At 37.8% G+C, this 27,426-nt stretch overlaps 1 protein-coding gene across 2 annotated transcripts in view; it reads left to right on the plus strand.

Annotated features, from left to right (window-relative positions):
- The window catches only part of LOC127455096 (arf-GAP with SH3 domain, ANK repeat and PH domain-containing protein 1-like), a 50,831-nt gene that overhangs the window by 7,341 nt on the left and 16,064 nt on the right, over positions 1-27,426 (plus strand). For both annotated transcript variants that reach the window (XM_051722678.1, XM_051722680.1), the window contains exons 2-14: positions 7,333-7,405; positions 13,370-13,515; positions 16,292-16,366; positions 18,047-18,096; positions 18,320-18,443; positions 19,694-19,779; positions 20,094-20,169; positions 23,891-23,977; positions 24,162-24,271; positions 25,648-25,717; positions 26,039-26,126; positions 26,609-26,657; positions 27,231-27,397. In XM_051722678.1, coding sequence (XP_051578638.1) covers positions 7,333-7,405; positions 13,370-13,515; positions 16,292-16,366; positions 18,047-18,096; positions 18,320-18,443; positions 19,694-19,779; positions 20,094-20,169; positions 23,891-23,977; positions 24,162-24,271; positions 25,648-25,717; positions 26,039-26,126; positions 26,609-26,657; positions 27,231-27,397 — 1,201 coding nt within the window. The remainder of the gene's footprint in view (positions 1-7,332; positions 7,406-13,369; positions 13,516-16,291; positions 16,367-18,046; positions 18,097-18,319; positions 18,444-19,693; positions 19,780-20,093; positions 20,170-23,890; positions 23,978-24,161; positions 24,272-25,647; positions 25,718-26,038; positions 26,127-26,608; positions 26,658-27,230; positions 27,398-27,426) is intronic.

The following is a 27,426-nucleotide window of genomic DNA, read 5'->3' on the forward strand; positions in this document are numbered from 1 at the left end:
AGTGGCGCAGACCACAAAACGGATGCCACTCATTTTAATTCTAGTGAGAATTTTCTAGTTTAAAGCGCTATGGAGGAAGTCAAACCTCTCAAATAGTAGACAAGCCCCGACATGTTAAACAGCACTGAGGAGGAAGTGACAACACTGTGCCATGCACCAAAATTAAGGTTTTTCAAATTACACATCATCACCCATACTAAAATTTATCACGATTTTACAGTAGTAATTGTGGTATTTTGACAAAATGGTACAGTGTTGTTTAATTTTAAATAATCTATTAGGTACAGCTATTATCTAGATAGGCAGTTGCAATTAAAGTTTCTAAATGTGTTTAAGCTACTTTTTTCTCATTACAAATACTATTATTTGTTTTTGTTTTACAAAGACTAGATACGTTAACCTAACCAGAGTAATGTGCCATCCATGATCTTACCTGTGCTTATATGGCATTGCACTGCAAATATAAGAGAAAGTAGCCTGCATAAAGAGCTTTAAAATCTGGACCTCCAGTAATGTCACTTGATACATGCCCATATACTTGAAAAACATAAACAAAACTAGGGCTGGGTATCGGTACAGATGCCCCGATTCGATTCAGTTTCAATTCACAAGATCTCGATTCGATTAATATCGATTAACAGGGTTGTGGAGTAACAGAATACATGTAACAGGATTACATATTTAAAATACAAAATATAAGTAACTGTATTCCACTACAGTTACAATTTAAATAATTGATGATTAGAATACAGTTACATTCAAAAATTATTTTGATTACTGAAGAGATTACTTTGCATTTTATTGTCATTTGTTTCATTTAATATTTAGTCCTTTCAGATGGAAAACATTTATACATATAAGTGATGTGATCCAAAGTGCATTTAAACAGCGGTGAAACACTTTCTTATGATGTGTTACATTCATACGAGCAGATAGAGAAGTAAGTTTGGAGCAGAAGAATAAGCTAAAATGCTATTTCTAGACATTCTAGCCACGTTACCAGGCACGATCATAGTTTTTTATCAAGAAAATTCACATTGGATCATCATTTCTTTTTTTCTAGTAAGACCTTTGATATTACGGCAAAAATCATATTCTTGATAATAATTTTTGTATTGTTTTCCTGTAAAAATATCTAAAAATCCTTAAAACAAGATCAATTTGATTAATCTTGTTTTAGAAACACTGCATGAGATAATTAGGTTTTAACATGTGTATTTTGTTTTACTGTACTGGCAGAGTTTTTATAGTCAAAACAAGTGAAAAAATCTACCAGTGCTGAAGAAGTAATCCAAAGTATTTAGAATACGTTAGTGACCTTGAGTAATCTAACGGACTACATTACAAATGACATTTTACAGCATGTATTCTGTAATCTGTAGTGGAATACATTTCAAAAGTAACCCTCCCAACCCTGTCGATTAATTAGACATTGAAAATTCAGTATTACTAATTGGAGAGATGTTTCTAAATCTGTACATGGAACACCAATTTAAAAATATATAAGAGTGCAGTGTTTCCTACAGGATTCTGAGAAGACCTGTAGACCGCCCCCTCAATATATATATATATATATATATATATATATATATATATATATATATATATATATATATATATATACACACACACACAGTTGTGCTCAAAAGTTTGCATACCCTGGCAGAAATTGTGAAATTTTGGCATTGATTTTGAAAATATGTCTGATCATGCAAAAAGCTGTCTTTTATTTAAGATCATATGAAGCCATTTATTATCACATGGTTGTTTGGCTCCTTTTTAAATCATAATGATAACAGAAATCACCCAAATGGCCCTGATCAAAAGTTTACATACCCTTGAATGTTTGGCCTTGTTACAGATACACAAGGTGACACACACAGGTTTAAATGGCAATTAAAGGTTAATTTCCCACACCTGTGGCTTTTTAAATTGCAATTAGTGTCTGTGTATAAATAGTCAATGAGTTTGTTAGCTCTCACGTGGATGCACTGAGCAGGCTAGATACTGAGCCTTGGGGAGCAGAAAAGAACTGTTAAAAGACCTGCGTAACAAGGTAAAGGAACTTAATAAAGATGGAAAAGGATATAAAAAGATATCAAAAGCCTTGAAAATGCCAGTCAGTATGTTCAATCACTTATTAAGAAGTGGAAAATTCGGAGATCTCTTGATACCAAGCCAAGGTCAGGTAGACCAAGAAAGATTTCAGCCACAACTGCCAGAAGAATTGTTCAGGATACAAAGAAAAACCCACAGGTAACCTCAGGAGAAATACAGGCTGCTCTGGAAAAAGACGGTGTGGTTGTTTCAAGGAGCACAATATGACGATACTTGAACAAAAATGAGCTGCATGGTCGAGTTGCCAGAAAGAAGCCTTTACTGCGCCAATGCCACAAAAAAGCCCGGTTACAATATGCCCGACAACACCTTGACATGCCTCACAGCTTCTGGCACACTGTAATTTGGAGTGACGAGACCAAAATAGAGCTTTATGGTCACAACCATAAGCGCTATGTTTGGAGAGGGGTCAACAGGGCCTATAGTGAAAAGAATACCATCCCCACTGTGAAGCATGGTGGTGGCTCACTGATGTTTTGGGGGTGTGCAAGCTCTAAAGGCACGGGGAATCTTGTGAAAATTGATGGCAAGATGAATGCAGCATGTTATCAGAAAATACTGGCAGACAATTTGCATTCTTCTGCACGAAAGCTGCGCATGGGACACTCTTGGACTTTCCAGCACGACAATGACCCTAAGCACAAGGCCAAGTTGACCCTCCAGTGGTTACAGCAGAAAAACGTGAAGGTTCTGGAGTGGCCATCAGTCTCCTGACCTTAATATCATCGAGCCACTCTGGGGAAATCTGAAACGTGCGGTTCATGCAAGACGACCAAAGACTTTGCATGACCTGGAGGCATTTTGCCAAGATGAATGGGCAGCTATACCACCTGCAAGGATTTGGGGCCTCATAGACAACTATTACAAAAGACTGCACACTGTCATTGATGCTAAAGGGGGCAATATACATTATTAAGAACTAAGGGTATGCAGACTTTTGAACAGGGGTCATTTCATTTTTTTCTTTGTTGCCATGTTTTGTTTTATGATTGCTCCATTCTGTTATAACCTACAGTTGAATATGAATCCCATAAGGAATAAAAGAAATGTGTTTTGCCTGCTCACTCATGTTTTCTTTAAAAATGGTACATATATTACCAATTCTCCAAGGGTATGCAAACTTTTGAGCACAACTCTATATACACACACACTACCGGTCAAAAGTTTTGAAACACTTACTCATTCTTTATTATAATTTCTTTTTTATCACAATTTAGAATAATAGTAAAGTCATCAAAACTATGGAATAACATAAATGGAACTATGGGAATTATGTTGTGACTGAAGATGCTAAAATATAATATATTATTTTGGATTTTGTTTAGAGTAGTCACCCTTTGCCTAGATTTTGCAGAAATGTACTCTTGACATTTTCTCAACCAACTTCTTGAGGTATCACCCTGGGATGCTTTTTAAACAGTATTGAAGGAGTTCTCATCTATGTTGGGCACTTAGTGGCTGCTTTTCTTTATTATTTGGTCCTTATTTGGTCATCAATTTCAAAAACTTTTTTTTTTAAATAACATTTTAGTTTTATAATGAAATAAATTAATATGTTGGCACAATTATATTTTTGTACTAACTAATTTCAAACATTTAAGCATACGCCTTCAGATCAAAAGATATTTAAGATCATGAGAAACATTTCAATCAAGTGTTTCAAAAGTTTTGACCGGTAGTGTATTGACTGAAATGTTTCTCATGATCTTAAAAATCTTTTGATCTGAAGGTGTATGCTTAAATATAATTGTGCCAACATATTAATTTATTTAATTATAAATGTAAAATGTAATAATAAAAAAACAAAAGTTTTTGAAATTCTTGGGCCGAATAATTAAAGCAGCCAGTAAGTGCCCAACATAGATGGGAACTCCTTCAATACTGTTTAAAAAGCATCCCAGGGTGATACCTCAAGAAGTTGGTTGAGAAAATGTCAAGAGTACATTTCTGAAAATTCTAGGCAAAGTGTGGCCACTTTGAAGATGCTAAAATATAACACAGTTTTGATTCATTTTGGATTTCACAACATAATTCTCATATTTCTATTATTCCATAGTTGTGATGACTTTACTATTATTCTAAAATGTTAAAAAAATAATGAGTAAGTGACCCTAAACTTTTGACCAATAGTGTGTGTGTGTGTGTGTGTGTGTGTGTATATATATATATATATATGTATGTGTGTGTGTGTGTGTGTGTGTGTGTGTGTGTGTGTGTGTGTGTGTATGTACAGCAGATTCAAGATTCTACTTATTACTGGTGGTCTTCACTGTAAGATTATAATACATGAGTCATTTTAAAGCTACTAAAATAACCCAGCCAAGAGCAGTGAAAGGTTTTCTCATTTTCTTGTTATTGTTGTTTTATTATTATAAATGACATGCTAGACAGCGACAAAGCTGGAATTACACATTTATAATTTTAATATTTTGATACAACTCAGCCTTTTTTCCCACTGTTTACGTTTACTTTAGAAATAACTCTCTGTGTTTACTTTCATACCTTGATCAGATGGGTATTTTGACAGACTTTTTAAGCGTTTTTAGCATTCTTGTATGAATCCACATCGCAAGCACTCTTGGAACACACACACATAACTGCTGGTTACAGAGCCGAGGAAAAGTTGTGCTCTGTCAACATGTGCTACACAGACGGATTTAGCTGTTGCACACCATCTCCGTGTTTACATCCGCTTTTCCCGCTGTACACGTTAGATGCGCTCCACTCGCAAACGCCAACTGGGAAGAAGGATGTCAGACCGCCTGGGAGTTGTGGACCCCTGAGCTGCAGGATTCACATTAATCAGACCCATTACACAAAGATCGATCCACTGCTTTTCAAAATCGATACTGAATCGGCCAAATAAAAAAATAAAAAAAAATTAATCGAAAAATGTATTATTTTGCCCAGCCCTAAACAAAACTATGCAAGGTAAAAGTAAATGCAACCCAGGCTACATTTATACAGGTTCCTTTTTTTAAACTATGTTGAGTCGCCACTTGATATCCAATGTAAAATCTGGATCCTGAAGCAAAACCAGTTGAGAACCACTGTTTTAGAGTGTTTGATATTATGAACTTGTATCTATGTGTCTCATCACTTTGCTTCTACTGTTCTATGCAGTCTTTTCCGATCAGATTCTGATAATTGTAGTATTCTTGACCAACACACTCGCTTAGGGCACTAAAACTAACTAAAATGTGTGCCTTCCTGTTGGCTGGCACTAGGTCCATGGCAAGGGCCCTTTGATGAAGAGTTTTGTCCTCCATCTGTTTGTATTTCATCAGCGTTGTTGAAAGAGCGCTTGATAAGAGTTTAAAAACAACCTCAAGGTTAAAGTGGTGAAGAGTTTTTGCCCTCACAGTTGGATAAACTGGAAAAACAGAACTTATTTACCAGGAAACCAGGAAAAATACAATACAAGGAAGTAAATAGGCCTGTAGCAGGTTGTCATGTTTCTTTGGAAGAACATGCATGTACAAATGTCTATGAGTGCACACACACAAAGAGCATTTTCAGTTCTTTAAATGTGCTTAAAGGAAACTTATTCTGTTACTGATATAAACCAGTGCTCTTGTGTGTGCCACATGTCTGTATGTCAACAAAGCATTAACCTGTCTGGAGTTTGGACTGTGAGACTCACTGGTAGAGATTTGCAAATGCATTGCAGGATCCCAGGAGTCCATGTGTCCTGGATGTTGCCCAAATAGCCATATACAGCAACAGAGCAGAACAAAACAAAAAAATGTTTTTGTCTTGACACTGATTTATTGTGTTGAATAGACTACATTTATCAGTCTAAAGACTCAAGACTTCAATATGTTGAAAGGTAACAAAATCAAGGTAGTTTTAAACTATTCAGTTTTTATTATTTTAATTTGATTAAGTTTTACATTTACAATCCTTTAACTCTCAGAGCAGATAATCTCTTACTAAAGTGACTGACTTGAACTGACTGTTGACTGATGAGAACCTAATGGACCAAAATAGGGATGTGCAGAACTACCAGTTTTCATAATCGACTAGTCGTTCGATTGTTTGAACGACTAGTCGGTGTTAAGGATAATGGAGAATTAGTCTCCGTTATGGTCTCGTGACCCTGAACAGATGTGTTTTAGAGGGATATACAGACGCATGAACGAATATTCAGCAAATAAATAGGCTAAATAACTATAACATTATGTTTCACAAAACTATAAAAATAAGAAAAGAAATAAGAAAGGCTCCAATACAGAGTGGCACAAAACCTCTTATATGCATCCTGAATACAGAATAACGTGCTTCAAGGTATCCAAAGTGCTTCAGGGCGATGCTGGTTGCACATTTAAAAGCGCAGAACTGCAAATATATTGCAGGTACACATTTAATTCATGACATAAAGCAGTTTAAACCTTTTTTACTGCAACTATTTAATTAAGCAGTGACTGAATCAGCAAAAGACTTTAATCTCTCCACAGCACCTCCCAAATATGGGAACATTTGTCAAAGCAAAGAATTTTACATCCGACAGTGATTGTTTTGAAATTTATTGTTGAACAGCAGCACATTAAAAGACTAAACCTAAAACAGAGGGTTTTACCATGCTGACTGTTATTCACTGTTAAGCACAGCAAGTTATTATCACAAAAATATTCTCCAAGAAGTTGCGTCTCTTAATTTGAGAAATACATCTCCCTTAAAACTACCACTACTAAAAATATTAATTTTAGTAGTCGAACCCACTAATTGACTAGTCAGTTGTTGGATGACTAGTCGATTATTCGTCCACCCTGGCACATTCCTAGATCAAAACAGTATGTTATTAGCCATCCTCCTCCATAAACCTGTGATATGGCTTGTAAACTCAGACAGGATTGATTCCCATGGAGGTGTGTCTCCTGTACTGATTTTTTAAAAGTAAACCCTGTCTGTTGTGAGTCATTAGTAAGGTTTTGTTGTCTTTCGTAAGGCTGGGTTGCTTTGATTCACCTGTGCCTCACAGATTACCTATCCAGGTATCGTCACGGCTGCATGACGTGATGGAAAGTCTGCTTGACAACTATTCTGATGTGTTTCCTGTAGAAACAGTCGAGTGTTGTTCATGATATTGATTAGTAGTAAATGTGGCTTCATCTTCAAGACATTTTAATCATAAAATGCCTCTGTGCAGCTCATAGAAATAGTGATGAATGTCTGTACTGATGTCTTTCTCATCTCTCTGTTCACCTGCACCAGACTTTGGAACAAGACCAGATGTCCCTACATAGGATGAAGAAAATTGTGAAGGCCATCCACAACACTGGACTCAGTGAGTGCCATTTTATTACCATCTGATTCTTTGTTTTACATGTTTATGATACGTATGTTATGAAACCAGACAAAACAATTAAAAATATAGCTAAATTAATGTGGTTCAAGCATTTAAAGGGCCTTTTCATGCATATGCAACAGATATTAAGTGTTAATTAGACAGTCTGTTAGCACCTAAAACAATGATAAAGTGCTTTAATTTTCAGAACCATCAGGTTAGGTAACACAGAAATATGGCATTTTTTACATTCCTGACTGTTATAGCGCCACAAAGAGTAAGAGGTGCGCACTTTCTTTCATTTGTCCTCAGTCCTCAGAACATAAGTGTCTAAAATTTGGTGAAAATATTTTATACCTTTCAAGAGTTATAACCAATGAAGTAAAAGTTGCCACGCCCACTTGTACTTTTTGGCATACCGTTGCGACGATGAATCGAAAGTTAAAACTTTCTTAGATAATTATTGATATTATGACTTAAGAGAGTCTCTCTGCACTAGTTTGCTTCCGATCGTGCGAACGGCCTAGGACTAGTTTTTATGAAAAATCCAAAATTTTGGAAAATCTAGAGGGCAGAGCTAAAATGTGAGTCCGTGCATATGGGTAGCCAGCCGGGGTACTACCATTCCCCAAAAGTTCAAGTCTCTAGGCCTTACGGTTTGGTCTGCATGATTAGTTTTAGGGCAGAAGAATAATAAAAATACTAATAATCCAAACAATTACAATAGGGTTTCAGCACTAAACCCCCTAAAAAGGTACATTAGCAGAAAGATTTATTCTGGGAGATTGGGGTAAAATGAGGTGGGTTTCTGGAAGTCTTTAGAACATCTGGTGCTCTAGCTCTGTATAGACCTCAAGACTCCTTAGATTGGACCTTTGATCCATTACAGTACCTCCTGATCTTCGCATGGCCATAATGCAGCACAACTGTCCATATTTTCCCATTGTTATGGTTATATGAATAAAATATTAACTCACACGCAAATAAATGGGTGAATGGAAATATTTCTTAGGTTGTCAGTAAATTGCAGTAAGGTCTCTCTTTCTCTCTCTTTCACTCTCTCCCCCTCTCTGTCAGACATGAAAGATGACAGAAAGTGGGGCCCAGACTTGCAATGACATCAGAGCAACTGAGCACTCAAATAAGAAGCAGATCATGTGTGGGTTTGCTTTCCTGTTTTTGACAGTCACAGTGTGAAAAAAAAAAGAGTTATTGAAATTTTTTTTTTTTTTTTTTTTTTTTTTACAACCCAGGAGTTCTCAACCCAAGCTGATGGTGCTATTGACCAAAACACAGAAATGCACAGTTCACAGTTACAGTGCCTTAATCTGTTCATCTTGCATGACATACATTACTTGGCCACTGGTTAGCCCTCTGTAAGCAATTTGGCTCTAAGTTGTGGTCTCACTCTGGCCAATACACTGAAACATATTGCATAATCAAATTTGTACTCTCTTACCACATATAAACCAGTGTCTTTACAATACACTGAAACATCAGGTGGGATATCTCTGTGTTTAGATCTGTTCTTCCTCTCTTAAACGAGTGCACCGCAAACCTGGCCAGTATGCAATTTATGATGTTTTGTTTTGCTTTCGAAAGTACTGACTGGAAGGATCATGGGTTCTGGGAAATGTGTTTCAGATCTGTCTGCTTCTCATTTCTGAGGGCTCTTGCCCCGTTTCTCAATTCTGTGAGTCACAGTTCAGTAAAACGCAAAGGAGACCCCACATGTTTTATCATCTTTTCCCCCATCCCCCCTCGCTCTCTCTCCCTCTCTCTCTTTTAACCAAAATCAGATGCTTCATTCCGGTAACACTACTAGTGAGGGGCCTCAATTTCCTGCCCCTGAGTGAGGGAGTTTAGTTCAGGAGTGAGCCCTTACCTGAACTTGATAAAATCACTTCTCTTTCTGATTCATCACTTTCCTCCATCCTCATTTTTGAGGTTTGAGTATTTCTGTAACTGCTCATCTCCTAGGACTTTCATGCACAACAGTCTCTAGAGTTTACTCAGAAATGGTGTGAGTGGCAGTTCTGTGGATGAAAACACCTTGTTGATGAGAGAGGTAAACGGAGAATGGCCAGACTGGTTTGAACTGACAGGCAGGTTAACTCAGATAACCACTCTGTACAATGTATTGAGCAGAATAGCATCTCAGAACGCACAACACATCGAACATTTAGGCTGATGGGCTATAACAGCAGAAGACCACATTGGGAACTTTATTGTTACCATAGTGTTCCTAATAAAGTGCTCAGTGCTTTTATATTATAAGTGTCACATTTCTGCCTTTTTAAACCCTTCAAAAATTGGCCCAATTCATGAGCCAATACAATTCCTGCATAGTAAGTGCCTCACTTTAACCTCGATTTTTGCTTTTTTAAAGAAAAGGAGAGACGAGTGGAAACTATTTTTTGTGGTTTAACATTATGCCACAAATGCTGATTGGGCTTAACTTATATTGAACCCAGAATATTCCTTGAAGTCCAGGAACAGGATCTGCTTCAAGGCTCATTTGTGTTTCACCTACCGTCTCTGGAACAGATCAGGGTTTCAAACATGTCATAAAATGAATTAACAATACAAATTAAAAGTGTCTGAAAGTGCTCACAGATGCCTGTAGAAGCAAGAAATACTGTTTTCAGATCAGGAAAGGCAGGTATTCAGTGTTTTGCCCCTGCGAATAAAGAGAATCATTATTCGAGCCAGACTGACTCACTGGACAAACACATGATTGAAGTCCACAGAAGAGGAAGTGGCTGCTAGACGTTCCATTAACCAACTCTATAAAAAATCCCCCTAATTTTTGTCATTTTTCTTAATGTGATGCTAAATTCTGGCATGCGTGTGAACCTCTTTGTTGTGTTTCTCTTCTCCATTTTTGAAGATTTAACCCCAAGCTAACACCATACCCTGCAAGTCCATTAATTAAGAAAGTGATTTTTCATTCCCAGACTGTTTTTAGGTCTAAACTTTAAACTGGTTTCTTGATGTAGAAATCAATATTCTGATTTATCCCAATTAGATAGTGTATGTATATATATATTTTGTATATATGTATATATAAAGTCTTGTTGCTGTTTTTGTATTGTTGTGTACTGGAAGCTCCTGTCACCAAGACAAATTCCTTGTATGTGTAAGCATACTAGGCAATAAAGCTCATTCTGATTCTGATATATATATATATATATATATATATATATATATATATATATATATATATATATATATATAGTACACACAGTGCATCTGGAAAGTATTCACAGCGCTTTTTGTTATGTTACAGCCTTATTCCAAAATGGATTAAATTCATTATTTTCCTCAAAATTCTACAAACAATACCCCATAATGACAACATGAAAGAAGTTTGTTTGAAATCTTTGCAAATGTATTAAAAATAAAAAATGAAAAAAATTAACATGTACATAAGGATTCACAGCCTTTGCCATGACACTCAAAATTGAGCTCAGGTGCATCCTGTTTCCACTGATCATCCTTGAGATGTTTCTACAACTTGATTGGAGTCCATCTGTGGTAAATTCAGTTGATTGGACATGATTTGGAAAGGCACACACCTGTCTATATAAGGTCCCACAGTTAACAGTGCATGTCAGAGCACAAACCAAGCCATGAAGTCCAAGGAATTGTCTGTAGACCTCCGAGACAGGATTGTATCAAGGCGCAGATCTGGGGAAGGGTACAGAAAAATTTCTGCAGCATTGAAGGTCCCAATGAGCACAGTGGCCTCCATCATCCGTAAATAGAAGAAGTTTGGAACCACCAGGACTCTTCCTAGAGCTGGCCGCCCGGCCAAACTGAGCGATCGGGGGAGAAGGGCCTTCGTCAGGGAGGTGACCAAGAACCCGATGGTCACTCTGACAGAGCTCCAATGTTTCTCTGTGGAGTGAGGAGCACCTTCCAGAAGAACAACCATCTCTGCAGCACTCCACCAATCAGGCCTGTATGGTAGAGTGGCCAGACGGAAGCCACTCCTCAGTAAAAGGCACATGACAGCCTGCCTGGAGTTTGCCAAAAGGCACCTGAAGGACTCCCAGACCATGAGAAACAAAATTCTCTGGTCTGATGAAACAAAGATTGAACTCTATGGCCTGAATGGCAAGTATCATATCTGGAGGAAACCAGGCACCGCTTATCACCTGGCCAATACCATCCCTACAGTGAAGCATGGTGGTGGCAGCATCATGCTGTGGGAATGTTTTTCAGCGGCAGGAACTGGGAGACTAGTCAGGATTGAGGGAAAGATGAATGCAGCAATGTACAGAGACATCCTTGATGAAAACCTGCTCCAGAGTGCTCTGGACCTCAGGCTGGGGCGAAGGTTCATCTTCCAACAGGACAACGACCCTAAGCACACAGCCAAGATAACAAAGGAGTGGCTCCGGGACAATTCTGTGAATGTCCTTGAGTGGCCCAGCCAGAGCCCAGACTTGAACCCGATTGAACATCTCTGGAGAGATCTGAAAATGGCTGTGCACCGACGCTCCCCATCCAACCTGATGGAGCTTGAGAGGTCCTGCAAAGAAGAATGGGAGAAACTGCCCAAAAATAGGTGTGCCAAGCTTGTAGCATCATACTCAAAAAGACTTGAGGCTGTAATTGGGCCAAAGGTGCTTCAACAAAGTACTGAGCAAAGGCTGTGAATACTTATGTACATGTGATTTTTGTTTTTATTTTTAATACATTTGCAAAGATTTCAAACAAATGTCTTTCACGTTGTCATTATGGGGTATTGGTTGTAGAATTTTGAGGAAAATAATGAATTTAATCCATTTTGGAATAAGGCTGTAACATAACAAAATGTGGAAAAAGTGAAGCGCTGTGAATACTTTCCGGATGCACTGTATATATATATATATATATATATATATATATATATATATATATATAGTGAAATAACTAGTTTTCATTAATCAATTAACATCATACAAAGTCCAGTAAACATAAAAAAAAAAAAAAAAAAGCTAAATCAATATTTGGTGTGACCATCTTTGCCTTCAAAACAGCACCAGTTCTCCTAGGTACACCTGGATACAGTTTTTCTTGGTTGCTGGCGGATAGGCTGTTCCAAGCTTCTTGGAGAATTCACCAAAGTTCTTTTATTTATTTAGTCTGTCTCGATTACTTCTGTCTCTTCATGTAATATCAGACTGACCCGATGTTCAGTGGGGGGCTCTGTGAGGGCCATGCCATCTGTTGCAGGGCTCCCTGTTCCTCTATTCTAATCTTTTCTATTTGCAAAAGTAATGTTTGGGAGTATAAAATTTATATTTCCTTTTAACACACTAAAGCTGAAAATATAAATAACCATCTTAAGACAAATGTTTTTGTGAAACATTTTATGTGCCTAAGACTTTTGCACAGTATATATATATATACAATATTAATCTATTGTATAGTATGCTAATTCCAGGGATATTCCCTTGGAAATCTTAGCATGTGTTCCTACAGATCATCATTTGTGAAGATGGTTTGCCTGTACTGCTTTGATTCTGATCTGAATGTACCTGTTTATTTTAAAACCGTGGAGCTGAGAACTCTTTGATCTGTAGTGCAGTCTGAGCCTGTGGTGTTTTCGGTGTTTTTGCCAGGAGCTTACTGTGCTTCAGCTGCTATCATTTTCACTCCTCAGTATCTCAAAATCCTGTTTTCCTTTATTCTTTTGCTTATGTACTTGGGGATTTTAAAGTCACACGATTTCAAAAGAGAGTTAAAAGTTGGAACAGTTAAAAGAACAGTGTGAACATTAAGCATACATTTGTGTTAATATAAATTTGTGTCAAGTCATAATGCATACTGTAATAGTTTATTTATATTGTATCTTGATTTGTTATCTGCAGAATTTGGTAAAAGCTTTTGAAATGTTTATATATGTTTTCTATGGATTGTTTGCTCAGTGGCTAAATTGTCTTGATGTTGATTTGTCTGATGTTGTGTTCTCAGATCATGTGGAGAATAAGGAGCTGTACATTGAGGTTCTGGAGAACCTGGGGAACAGTCACCTGACACAGGACAACAATGAGATCTCCACAGGCTTCCTGAACCTGGCCGTCTTCACACGAGAGATCACTGCACTCTTCAAAAACCTGGTAAGCAGGATGTTATCCTGAGCTAAAGCTACAAACTTTGAAGAAGCCAATTAGTCTGCCGATACTTTGAGATCATCGGCAACAGCCTATAATAACACCCGCTTCACCTGTTAACAAAATGATAGTTCCCTCTTGTGTCATTTCCAAAATCTACTGAAGGCCCTATCAGTGGATAATGTTGTTTTTGTTTTCATTTATTTTGTGTGAAATTTGAATAAAATAACAAAAGTGTATTTTTTTTTATTTTAATTCAGCCTTTTTTTTTTTCAGACAACTCATTTTCTAACAATACATTATATATCTGTATCACTTCAGCCATCCTGGTCTCTGCAATTTACGAAGCATTTCACAGCCAAAGTGTTTTTGTGTTCCTCTGTGCTGTTTTTTTATTGTTTTTTTTCTATGTGAATGCGCTAGATGGATGTCTAACCATTGCGCTGCTTCTCGCTGTTTTTTCAGCATTTGTGCAAGAGAACTGCATTTTTTAGACACTGTGGCAAGTTAAAAGAACTTCAGCTTTTAATAACGCATCTTGTGACACCTGTATTCTGTTCCATTCGTTGCGCTGCATCTAGTTTTTAATGCAAGAACGCATTCGGTCTGAACAGTCCCTTTACACAAGTGCAGTGTAAAGCTCTGTGAAGCGTATATGTTAATTGCTTGTATAATTCATGGCCAGCATGATGATTTTACCACCTTCAGTCAAGATTTAACTAAACAAGCACTGCTCTGATTTTCAGTATTTTTCAGAAAGCACCTTTGGGTGTGTGTCTGTGTGGCTCATCGTCTAGATACATTTATGAATAAGAAGCAGATTTCCAGCTGTACAAATTACACAAGGGACTGGGAGGGGTAGTGTTTGTGTGTGTGTCTGGATGTCTGCAGGGGGTTCAACAGCTGCAGGCGAGGGCCCCTCAAACCACGACTCCCGGAACCCTCCCACTGATAGTTTCCATGGTGATGGTAATTTATTCCAGACCTGAGAGCATGAGTGGACTGGGCCTAACCATGGATCTGTCACTCAAACGATCACCAGGGACAGGAACCTCAGCTTAAAAAAATACATCAGGATCTCAGCTAAGAAAATAAACTCTGTTTGATTTAGCGCCCTTGTGTGAAGGCCAGGACTTTCCCTCAGCACCAGGACCATTTTTTATATTTAAGAAGATTTATGTGTATAATGTCCATTTCGCTTGCTTAAACAGCATGAGGTTATAAATACATATCCAGTATGACATTACATTTACACTCCAGTATGAACTGGGGTGAGTGTATGTCTTAGTGTAAATATGTGTTTGCTTGGGTTTGAATGTCTTTAAGTGATCGACCTAAATGAGTTTTTCAACCCAATACGATGCCATTATCTTAGAGTGGCCAATGGCTGATATAGTGTTGTCCAAATCATTGAAGTGGATCGGTTCTTTCCTACAGTTCATGCGAATGAACCAGTTAAAATAAACAGTTTACTTATATTTAAAGCTGGGAACTTTAATTCATTTTAGTGAACTTATTCACATAAAGCCTTAAAGGGACTTTGCCATAAGTCACTGTCTTCATTTTTGAAGCAAAATATTAAGTTAATTGCTGCTGGTTTTTACTATATTTCAACTTTCAGCTATATTTCTTGTTTTATTTGTTTATATTCGGAGTAAATTCAATTGAATGTCACCCTATATAATATAAATCAGATGATATTATTTAATTCTGCAATCAGAGCTTCTGATGTGAAAACACAAAAAAATTGAAAACAATATTTTTGCTATTTATTAGTAATGCTTCCTGTACATTTGGAGGGGGAACTACCAAATCTGTTATTTGGTCAAGCAGACAGTGGCCGATTATCTCAAAATAGCCAAATATTGACTGATTAATCGGTTTGGCAGATATATTGGTCTATTACTTATCTTTTTTTACAAGTTTGAATCTGTGTTTGTGTTTGTGGGTGTCTGCATTTATATCTATCCTCCTCTGATGTTGTAAGGTGAATCTGATAAAGCACCAGACAGGAAACTTGAGTGTTTATCAGAGTTTAGGTGTTTTTAATTGTGGAATCACTGAGTGCAAACAGCATGACAATACTCTTTTGTTGTATTCCTTTACAGTATGTTCACACTTTATTATTCAGACCACTCCTATTTACAATTTGTCTGTTCTAGTGTTGTTTTAACCTTGCTACAGTAATCCATCATATTCTGATTTGTTTGCTTTGGAAATCCTTTATTGTCCAATCATTGATCTTTTCTCTGAAAGGGCCTATGTACATTGAATATGTATAGGAACTCTTGGGAAATGTCACCCTTAGTTTTAGATGAATCTTTCTGATTCTTCTCTCTTCCTGGATGTTTTTTTCTTCACACATTCTTTCCAGAGGAAGATTTATACTCACTCAGCACTTTAATGTGCTTGGCAAAGAAGAAATCCCAAACAGAGTTCTACATTTTGCATTGCTAAAATGCAGATTTATGATTCGTGTCCATCACCCCTCCAGAAAACTGGACTTATAGGACACTTAGCCATAAAAAAAGGTGTAAACATATATGTCTTGCCAGCTAAAAATGTGAGCACTTATTTTGAAAAAACGAGTCAAAGTTTACATTAATGTGTGCACTATGTTCTGGTTGACTTTATGGAATTTCAGTTTGAAGATTCTCTCTGTCTTCGGTCTCTGTTCCATTATATCTGCTGGCATTTTTGTTTTTGAGTGTGTTTGCCTGAATTTATGCTGTTTTTAACTATGGCTCTCTCTTTCTCTCTGACTCTCTTTCTCTCTTTGTAGGTACAGAACCTGAACAATATCATCTCATTCCCTCTTGAAAATGTGTTGAAGACAGAGTTGAGAGACAGCAGGCTGGTGAGTGAGACTGACACCTACCTCACATTACTGTTGTTCTACTACTGGATTACTACTTCATACTCGTACTGTATTAAATGTGTTAAAATGTCACCAACCATGCCAATTTAACATCATTAAAATCAATTAAAGAGGCTGATAAAAACCAGGAAGTTTGATTCATGCCTCTAAAGAGTCCAAAACAATGCGTCATGTTGTTTTGTTCATTGGATGAAGTGTTGACTAACTTTGGCTTGTGGCAGCTGTTTTTGGGTTACTGTATTTTCTAATGTAAGACACACAATAGTTGTGCCACACCTTTCTTTATGAGTTTAACCTGTATGATGAGTGGAGACATACAACAGCTCACTGAGATCTGGTTGCACCTTAGGTGAATGATACACATCCTGACACCATTACCATCACATTAATATTAATTAATATATTATTTCATTTATTCTTAGGGTGACACAAAGTAAGCATTTACATGTGTCTGTTTCATGTCCATAGACACTGTGACGTTATTGATAGACCTAAATATCAGCCAGGCCAATTAACTGGCAGAATGTGATTGTGTCCACTTGGCAAATACTTAGCCATTGATAATGCAAATGTTTTGTTTTCAAATCTTTTTATTTTTTATTTTGAGTAAATATTGAGTAAAATATTAATTTAATGTAAAATAATATATTTTTGCTTTCATTAAATGTAATTATATACATTATATAGTAGTGCTGTCAGTTGATTTAACATTTTTTTAAATCACGATTAATCACATAATTTTTTTGTAGTTAATCGCGATTAATCGCAGATTTTGAAAGTGCTGAAATTTGACACTAAATATACTTTTTCCTGTCAAAATGCATTTATTTCCTTCTTAGGAAAGAAAAAAAAATCAATATGTAACAATATAATGATTTATTAACATTTTCCAAACAAAGACACAGTATAAAGATAGAAATGCACTAAAATAGCACCAATTCATGTAACATTTAACGTTTCCCAAAGTCTAAGTGGAAGTTTGACTAATTGAAAGAACTAGTCCCCATAAAGTGTTGCGTATTCTTTGCAATGGGCATTAAATCTCTTAAACTCTCATCCTCAACAATAGTAATCTGATGGGAGATTGTGGCTATAATATTGTCATATATTGTTACAGAAATTGTGAAACCGTGTTCATGATTCGCGTCAGGCATCAGCATTAAGCACCGCTTTGAACTCCATGTGAAAATCATTTTGCAGACAAAAACGTCTTATTCTGCGGGGGGGTTTTAGCATTAAGAGCTCCTTTCCCCATCACTTTATCATTGACACTCGCTGAGTTCGGAATTGCATACTACCTTACTAGTCTTACTATTTCGGCCATAGGCATATATGGCAGAAGTAGTACGAGTAGTGTGGGTAGTATGCCATTCCGAACTCAGCTACTAAATCACTGCTATGTGTGTTTGTGGTGTACAAGTGTTTATGCTGGTTTTTGCTGTATTAATGGGAAATTATAATTGTGTTAATTGCGATTAAGCAAAATTAACGCCTTAAACTTTTAATTAATCGCATGCGTTAATGTGTTAATTTTGACAGATCTAATGTATAGGCATTATATATTGGTCATCTGCCAACCTGTTCTCTAGATATCGTGTTGGGCATTACAAAACCCACTATTCATAAAATGCTGTCTTTACCTCTCTTCCTCTGTCTCAGGAGCTGAAAAAACAGATGGAGAAAAGCTGGAAGGATTATGATGCTAAAATGTGAGCTTCCTCAGGTTTTTATGACTTTTGTGACTTTTTGTGACACAAAGAGATTCTGCTCCTGGATCACAACTTCCTATGACATTCAGTCCAAGACCAGCACTTGCCTTAAAGCTAAGACTTCAGTTTGGTGTCTGAAACACATTGCCACAAGCAAAACTACGTTTTTTATAATGTCCTTTTCCCATTCTCATTTACATTCCTCTTTCTCTGTGTCTTTCAGAGGGAAGCTGGAGAAAGACAGGAGAGAGAAACAGAAACAGCATGGGCTGATCCGGCTGGAAGGGACAGACATGGTAGAGGACATGGAAAGAGAGAGGAGGAACTTCCAGCTGCAGATGTGTGAGGTAGGGCTACGTGTGTGTGTGTGTGTGTGTGTGTGTGTGTGTGTGTGTGTGTGTGTGTGTTTCATCCAGGGTGGCTGGTTAACAGACAATAAAACGTGCACAATTAACCTGACCAAGACCACACTGTATGAATTCCTTAGGGAGAGTAAGTGCAGTTAGTACAGCTACATGTGTGTGTGTGTGTGTCTTAGCAGGTCTTTCCTCGGCCACCTAATTGTTAACCTCTCCTTATAAATTAAAAAAGTGTCATGGTGTCTGAAGTCACCTCAAACCATTAAACTTAAGTGTAGTTGAGATGTGATCCTGTTTGTATGTGTGAGTGTGTGTACTTGGCAATAGATTGGGGATAAATTCGTCCCCAGAAATGAGCTAAATCTGACAAAATCTCCCCTTTGTGGGTATACATGTGGGTATGTCTCATTTGGAAAAACAATTCATAAAAGTCATGTTTTTTTAAACTCTAAAAATGTAAGGTTTCTTTTAGGGGTAGGGATTGGAATAGGGTTAGGTTATAGTAATTATAAATAGCTTTATAAAAACAATAGAACTCTATAATATATCCTCATTTCAATAGCTTTGTATGTGTGCAAGTGGTTATTGATGACCTCACTCCACATGTCTCGTTGGCGGTATGTCCAAATTCCAAATACTGCATGTGTGTGTGGCAGTTATGGGGCAGGGGAAATTTGGGCTACACTGCTTGAACCCAGGTGTGGTAATAGAAAGAAAAAAAAGGAATAATGAAAGAGAGGGAGAGAGAGGGGGATTTTCAGTGTCCTATAGCACTCGCTTTCCCAGCCACAGAGCGCCAGATGTTTTCACTTTGTTCTCTTTTTATAGTGGAGACATACGTTATTTCTTCCAAAAACTAACTGACCATGTGACCATCATTAACTTTGGAAAGTTCCAGTATCCATTAATACATAAAGTAAATTCTCACCCATTTAACGTGGTATTTTAGATACAAAACATAGAAGATGAGGCAGCATTTGAACTCCAGCAACTCCTTTGTCTTCTTTGAGGAGCTTTGAGAAGAAAGCCGTAAAATCTCATTATAATATGCTAATGTATGATGATTTCTAGAAGACTAACCAACACCAAATAACTTGGTTCCTCATTTTAGCTCTTAAATCATGTTAATAAAGTGATAAATTCATCTACTAGTGCTGAGTCACAACATGGGGACTGTGCAATTAACCTTTCACCTTTGACAAATGACTGACTTATTTTTTTTTTCTCTGTTTTGACAGTACTTACTAAAGATTCAGGAGCTGAAAGTTCGTCAAGGTCCAGACCTGCTGCAGAGCCTGATCAAGTACTTCCAAGCTCAACTTAAGTATGTATGAGACTAATTCATTCAAAACCTCAATGGACCCAGAACCACCAGCTTCCTTTTCAGATCCAAATTCAGCCCAACTTGGCTTTAGTGCATCAAGTTGTGGGTCAGAGAAACTGGCTCTAGAGAAACAATCTTTCTTGATCACTGTATTAAAAAAAGTCACAGATCAGAATGAGTAAATGTGTTAAATCCTGCTCTTCACTCAACAATAGTTTTTAATCAAGATGCTAAAAACTCTCTGTGGCTTTGAGGGTGTGTGTAGTGGTGTCATTGCTCTGTGAGACAGCTAAACACTGGTATTGTTTGTTCAGTTTTTTCCAGGATGGGCTGAAAGCTGCAGAGAATCTTGGTCCATTTGTGGAGAAGTTAGCAGCCTCTGTACATACGGTAATAACACACACACACACTTTCTATCTCTTGAAACATCTCTTTTCTCATGTTAGTCATGGCCCAGAGAAATTGTAAAGGGTTTGACCCACACAAGAGTCTTCTTCAGAATGATATTGCATAGTTTGTGATGTCTATTTTAACATAGATCACACATAGATCCTGCATGGATCACACAGGTGTTCACAATTTGTTGTTAATGGCTCCACCCAAACTCATGTCCTAGAGCGGGTACATAGACGACACAAACTATAGTATTCAGAGGCCACATTCACACAGCAGCAGAATACGGTTGTCAGACCTGTTTTGAGTGCTTAATACTGTTGTGTTCACACAAAGGACGGTTATTTACAAGTGTGTTAACTACATTTTATAACCAACCTGACACCCACAAATTTTCAGGTCTCACAACCGCATGCAAACGTGTGCTGTGTGAATGGAACCGCTCCGGATAACTAGTTGTCTATCACGTCACATAATGTGAAAGCTACGCTGCACTGTACATAAGCGTGTCACGTGTTTATCAGGAGGGGTTTCGTTAACTCACAGAGACGGAGATATGAGCTGCGTGTCATCCGAAGATCCAACCGCTGCCTCTTAATTACGAGCCGAGCGACAAAAGCTGCGCTCTGCACCCGGTAAAAAGCATTAAAAGCCTCGGTCGGCTAATTATGATCTGTTGAATAAACTTGCGCCTCATTTAGACTTGTTTATTTAATAACGCAGTGTTATTATGATAAAACATGCTGGTATTATGGACGTCGCCATCTTTATTTATATCAGTCACTGTCACTATGGTTACAGGTGTTAGATGGCTGTGAATTCGGTTGTTTGTTGATACAGGCAATATTCAAGCCGCTACTGTAAGCTGTTGTATAAACAGCACATCAAGACTCACACCTGTAAATAAATGCGATTGTCAATCCCAAACACTGACTGTGCGAAAGTAGCCATAGACATGGTTAAATAGATATACATTTTCACACAAAAATACAACACCCTTAATATACAAAAACCACCAACACAGATCTCATATATATATATATATATATATATATATATATATATATATATATATATATATATATATTATCCAACCCATGTCACATGCCAATATATTAGAGATATACTGTATATTTGACAGACATCACAGACCACATGGACATTTCAAAATATTCTTGTGTGGGTCGAAACGTTAACCACATGGTTATTTTTGTTATTAACAGTTTTTTATTGAGTCCAATCATAAAACATACAAAAACAACATAAAATACGGAATCAATTATTCACATTAAACCCCTCCCCCTGAACATTAATAACCGTTCCATCACCCAGGATACAGAGTCTGAGGCAAATGTAAATTGAGTGTCCAATACCTCACACATAAAGCTCTGAACCCTCAACCAAAATTCTTGGATCTTGACACATCCCCAAAAAACATGTGTTGTTTCCCCGTCTTCTGATTGGCACCGCCAGCAGGTGGGTGTGTCTTTAAGACCCAGCCTATACAATCTAGAGGGGGTCCAATAGAATCGATGCAAAATCTTAAATTGCATCAGATGGACCCTTGCATCTCTAGATGTAGACTTGATGCTTTTTAGAATCCTAGCCCACACTCCCTCCTCCAATACCAAATTTAAATCTTTCTCCCATAATCTCTTGAGAGAAGACGAAGCTCCATCCCCCAGACTCTGAATTAACAGGGAGTAATACACTGATGCCTCATGACCTTTTCGAAAAGCAGTAATCACCACTTCCAGAGTATCTGCCGCTTTAGGGGGGTGTATACTACTCAAGAAAATGCTGTGGTTCTTCCAAGAAAGCCTTCCTTTACTCCTTGCTTCGCGTAACACAAGATCTTTATTGGATGATCTCAGAAATTTGGCCAGAATTGATCGGGGCCTGTCTCCCTCAGCGGATCTCCGAGCCGGAACTCTGTGAGCTCACTCGATTTCCAGCTTGTGGCCTGTTATGTCGAGCAGACTCGGGAAAAGCTCGTCTAGGAATTTCACCATATCTCGGCCTTCTTCTTTCTCAGAGATTCCAACAATTCGGATGCTGTTTCGCCGGCTATGATTCTCTAAGTCTTCCAACTTTTCCCAAACACGTTCCAAGTCTGTCTTGGTTGCTAGCGGGTTAGCAGCTAATTCCTTCTCCGATGACTCCAGATAATCGATATGTTTCTCGACATCTGACACTCTTGTAACCACCTCAGAGAATTTCGTCTCCGTGGCAGTAATCGATCGATGTATTACAGCAAGATCCTCCAAGTCAGCAACGACCTTCGCCAGCATTGCCGACATGCTCGACAGTTGATGCTGAATCTCTCCCGCCGCACTGTGCAAACTGAGTCCCTGGTCTGCGGCCCTGTCTGGGGAATCAGCTTGAGGACGTAAGTGTCTTTTAATGTCTGCAGAGCCGTGGATTTTGAATTCTTTGACATATTGTCTTCATAGAACAGTTATGCAACAGGGTGTATCGAATCTCACTGGTTTATGACACAGAAAGTATTAAAACTAGCAAAGTGCGCAGAGCTCATCGTTCACACGTCCAACCCTCACATGGCGCCACGCGACCCCCAACCACATGGTTATTTATTAAAAGATTTTTTGGAGCAGTAAGTAAATGTGCAACTCTCTTTTTTGGATTTGAGACATTGTTTAGACTCAGGACCTTACAAACATCATTCTGGTGTGCGTGTGTTTTTGATTTACCAAAGTAATTGTACACAATGAAATAAGACTCTTTGCATTCTTTACGAGGAAGATTATCACATCATTGTGGATTTTAAATGTCTGGTCTGGTAGAAGCTGTTAGTTTGAAATATTCCCTGTAACGTTCCTTGAATTTTTTTCTTTTGAATATAAGCTAAACCTTTTTTCCCCTTGTTTTGGTTACCGTACACACATTAAATTGATTGAGTCCAGACTCTTAGATTCCTCTCCCTGCATTATGGAACATGTTCTCTTTAAGTGTAGTACAGTGATATTCACGGTAAGTGAACAGGTGTTTTGAGTCATAGCGTTACTATATTGTGTATTTTAGCAGAGCTGGATCACTTTATTGACCAATAAGCAGTAAGGGTCAGAACTATCTGTTTAATAACTTAAATATTATATCTGAATTAGTTTTGTCTTAGAATAAATATCACAACAGTAATTGTGTTCATTAAATGAGCTTGGAATAATAAACTTTGTTGCTTTCCTTTGATATTTCTGTGAGTTTTTGTTACTGTTTGGTTGTTAGGAAAATGCAGGCTGAAGCATGTGGAATTGATGTTGAGTTGACCATGTTTTACGGATAGAACTGGATTGGTAGTGGTAATGAGGCGACATTTTTCCTGTTTTAACTTGTCCTCACTTGATCAAAACAAATCACAAAAAGCAGTTAGCACAGACAAGAAAATTAAACTAAAAAAATGAAACAACTACAGTCCAGCTTTCAGAGAGGAAATATTTCCTTTTATAAAAATAGGGAAAAAAGGAACTCATGGAAATTGGTTGAAGAAATATGTACTGAGAGCCAAGCCATAATTTAAGCCATAATTCCAACTGGCTTCAGGCAATAAATGATGCCTGGCTGTTTGGTTTGGTACTGGATATACAAAATGTAGGAATGTGTTCCAGAGTGAGCCTGTACTCACTTTCCTCCTTTATAGGCCTAAACTGATGTTATAAGGCCTATATATTTATATACAGTATATATATGTATTTCTTTACAGGTTCGGCACGACCAGGACGAAGAAGTTAAGCAGCTTTCTCAACTGCGTGAATGTCTCCGAACGCAACTGCATTTGGATGGCAAAGAGGTAACAACACTGCGACTCACATTATACACTACTGTAGTTCAAAGTAATGTGTTTACATGATTGTAGTCAAATGTACTAGAAAAAGGCCCATATATGGCCATAATTAGAAATTAGAAACTCCAGGGAAGTTCACCAATAGTAATGATGATGATGCTGATGAATGTGTTGTTCTGTGTCATCATAGGATTTTTTAAACAGGAAGAACTCTGGCCACGGATATAGCATCCACCAGCCTCAAGGCAATAAGAAATATGGCACTGAGAAATCTGGCTTCCTTCTTAAGAAAAGCGATGGGTGAGTTAAGATTAATATTTTTTGTAACTTCCAAACTTAAGCAATTACTTTATGAAGTTTAGAGGTTCCAATTAAGTTTAACAACCCCCCAACCCCCCCCCCCCCACAACCATTTCAAAACAACAAGCCCAGTATTCATTTTCATTACCTTAACTTACTCAAGGTTTTCCAGACATATTGCAGTACCCAGCTCCTGTTTGCTTTAAGTCACATGGGATGTTTGTGTGTGTTCCTTTGGAAAAACTTTCCATGCACCTCTCAGTGTGTGCAGTGATAGATATGTCCTTATTCATAAGCTGAGAGCAGATGAGATAAAGAAATCCATTCTAATGTCCTAATGTCAGTTCTAGAGGATCAGATCAGTTGGCAGCCTGAAGCTTCAGTCTGATCTCAGGCCTGCAGCTGAAATATGTGTGTGTGTGATTCTGATTAAGAGAAAGGGTGTGTTTCGCTCTCGCTCTGTGTGTGTGTGTGTGTGTGTGTGTGTGTGTGTGTGTGTGTGTGTCACAGTGTTCCTTTCATACAGATGTTCTCTATTAAGTGTGGTTTTGACTCTGGCTGCACTACAGTCTTTCTTACGCTCTTAAAACCTCTGAGTCCATCCTATATCTCTACATACACACAAATGTGCCTACATCCAGGCAAGCTGATGTGCGTGAAACCATTTAATTAGTCAGCAAATTCATATCAACACTAAATTAGTCTTTTACTGGTTCTAACTTCACTGGAGAGCTACTGAATCAAAAGAACTACCAACTGACCTCCGAAACATCACATTGAATCTGCTTGGAAATGATTTCATTTATGCTTACAGCAGAAGGGTCAAGGGATGCAACAAAAAAGAGGGACACACAATTTTTGCAGATGAACTCAAGGATTTATTAAATAAAGTTTTAAAAGGTTCAAACAAAATATGTATTTGTCTGTACAGTCAGTAGTGTAGTGCGAAATGCATGGATGAAAATATACTGTAATTTGCTGTAGATGTGTTATGACTGCACAAAAGAAAAAAACCACACAAAAAAAAGAAGTCTAAAGAAATACACACACACAGCCCCCTTGGACCAGCCGCTTTAACTCTTCCTTGGTCTTGTGGGTCATTTTGACCCATTTTTAAAATGGTTCTGAATGAGTCCAAAAGTTCTCCAAGGTTAAGGATGGGTTTTAAAGAGTCAGAAGCTCCCATTATAGGTGTGGACACTGAGAGACAATTTGGGGATGGGCCAGTCAATCTGGAAGGCTCAGAGAACACCACTACAAAAAACACAGGGTCATCACAAAGTGTTCATGGTGTAGAATGAGCTGTATTCTCAAGTATGTTTTAAAGGTTTCACTGTAGCATCCTGAATGTTGTCATAGTAATCATTGTGTTTCAGTATCAGAAAGGTCTGGCAGAAACGGAAGTGTGGAGTTAAATATGGCTGCCTCACCATTTCTCATAGCACGGTGAGATTACACACGCACTCAGCATGGTTAGAGCTTGACTCTCAACACCTTTTTTTTTTTTTTACCTGCAGTTTGCAATTTACCACCAAAATATTATTTAAGCATATAGTGTGCTCACATTAGTATTGACACACAAAAGGCTGTTCCCTATGCCTAAAGACCCAAGAGCAATTATTTGAACATCAGAGGCCTAAAATCAAAATGTCACATGTAAATGTTGTTTTTCATGTATATGACTGAAAAATCCTGCACATATTTGTCTAAACTATCATAAAATAAACTTGGAAATGGATGCTGTGTTTTTCTTGTTATTTCCTTCAGATCAACAGACCACCAGCAAAGCTCAACCTCCTGACCTGTCAGGTCCGGCCTAACCCTGAGGAAAAGAAAACGTTTGATTTAGTCACACGTAAGTTGATCTTTGACCCTTTCCCTGTTCACAGCTCTCCTGTACATGTGTGAAAGTACATGAAAGGACTAACCAGATTTTCAACAAAAATGGCTGAAAAGGAAAAGATATACAGATACAATTTATGAAATTCAATGCAGTTGGAGAGAGAAAGGGAGATAACTTTTATTGAAGCTAAAAGTGTACACTACCAGAAATAATCTCTTTGTTTGACCTGTTAAGTACAATTGGGAAAATACTTGGTAAACAAAGTTGTGTGATGTGTAATTTAAAGCCTGGAACCATGCAGGGAGTGTAATGCATGTAGGTGTGCAGAAGTATGTAAATAATGTACTGAGGAGTAGTCTGTATATGTGAAGTAGCAGGTGTATTCAGTGGCTTGTTTTCTTTTTATTTCCTGAAGATCAGGATTGTTTTTTCCATGTACCCTCTGCTTAGAAGCCCACTCAATTCTGTTGTGACACTCTCTCCCTTTCCTACAGACAGTCGCACATACCATTTCCAGGCTGAGGATGAGCAGGAATGTATGATGTAAGTGCTTGAATCTGTATTTACCCATGTACAGAGAAATCTCTATCAACACTACAAAGTGGCATGCACAGACATGTTGAAGAAAGCTGGTTCAAAACCTGCTCCTCTGAATGAGAGAGAGAGAGGAAAAAAAGAGTTAAAAGAGGGAAAGATGAAGACAATGAAGTTATTTAATGATGCAACGAATGTATCTGAAATGTCACAATAGAGCGCTATAGTGATTGGCCACTTTTTAGCCATCTTGGAAACATTTTTCCCATTCATTTTTTTTTTACGTTGGGATTTAAAAAACAAACTTCATTAAAGAGCTCTAAGCCATAAACCAAACCAGCCAGCTCCAACATGAATCACAACATTACAAACTTTGATTTGAAGCAAAAAAGTGTATGAAAATTGGCAAAAAGGTGCAAGACTGTGTACTTAATGTTTGTTTATGAAGCAGTGAACTACAATCCCATTGGAGTTTTACCTCCGGAACCCTACTGTTGAACTTTAGATAAAGGCAATGATATGAACTCACTTCTATATTTTTTTAACCTGTAAATCTGTTCCCCCCTCTCTATCTTGCTGTAGATGGGTGTCTGTGCTGCAGAACAGTAAGGAGGAGGCCTTGAACACAGCTCTTGGAGGAGATCCACTGCAGTTTCAGGACAGTGGTCTGCAGGAGCTCATCCGAGCTGTCATCTCTGGCCTGAGAAATCTGCCCGGCAATGAGGCTTGCTGCGACTGTGGAGCTCCAGGTCTCAGATGCAGATACTGATGGATTCAA

Source organism: Myxocyprinus asiaticus, chromosome 17 (assembly GCF_019703515.2).
Source record: "Myxocyprinus asiaticus isolate MX2 ecotype Aquarium Trade chromosome 17, UBuf_Myxa_2, whole genome shotgun sequence".
NCBI lineage: Eukaryota > Metazoa > Chordata > Actinopteri > Cypriniformes > Catostomidae > Myxocyprinus > Myxocyprinus asiaticus.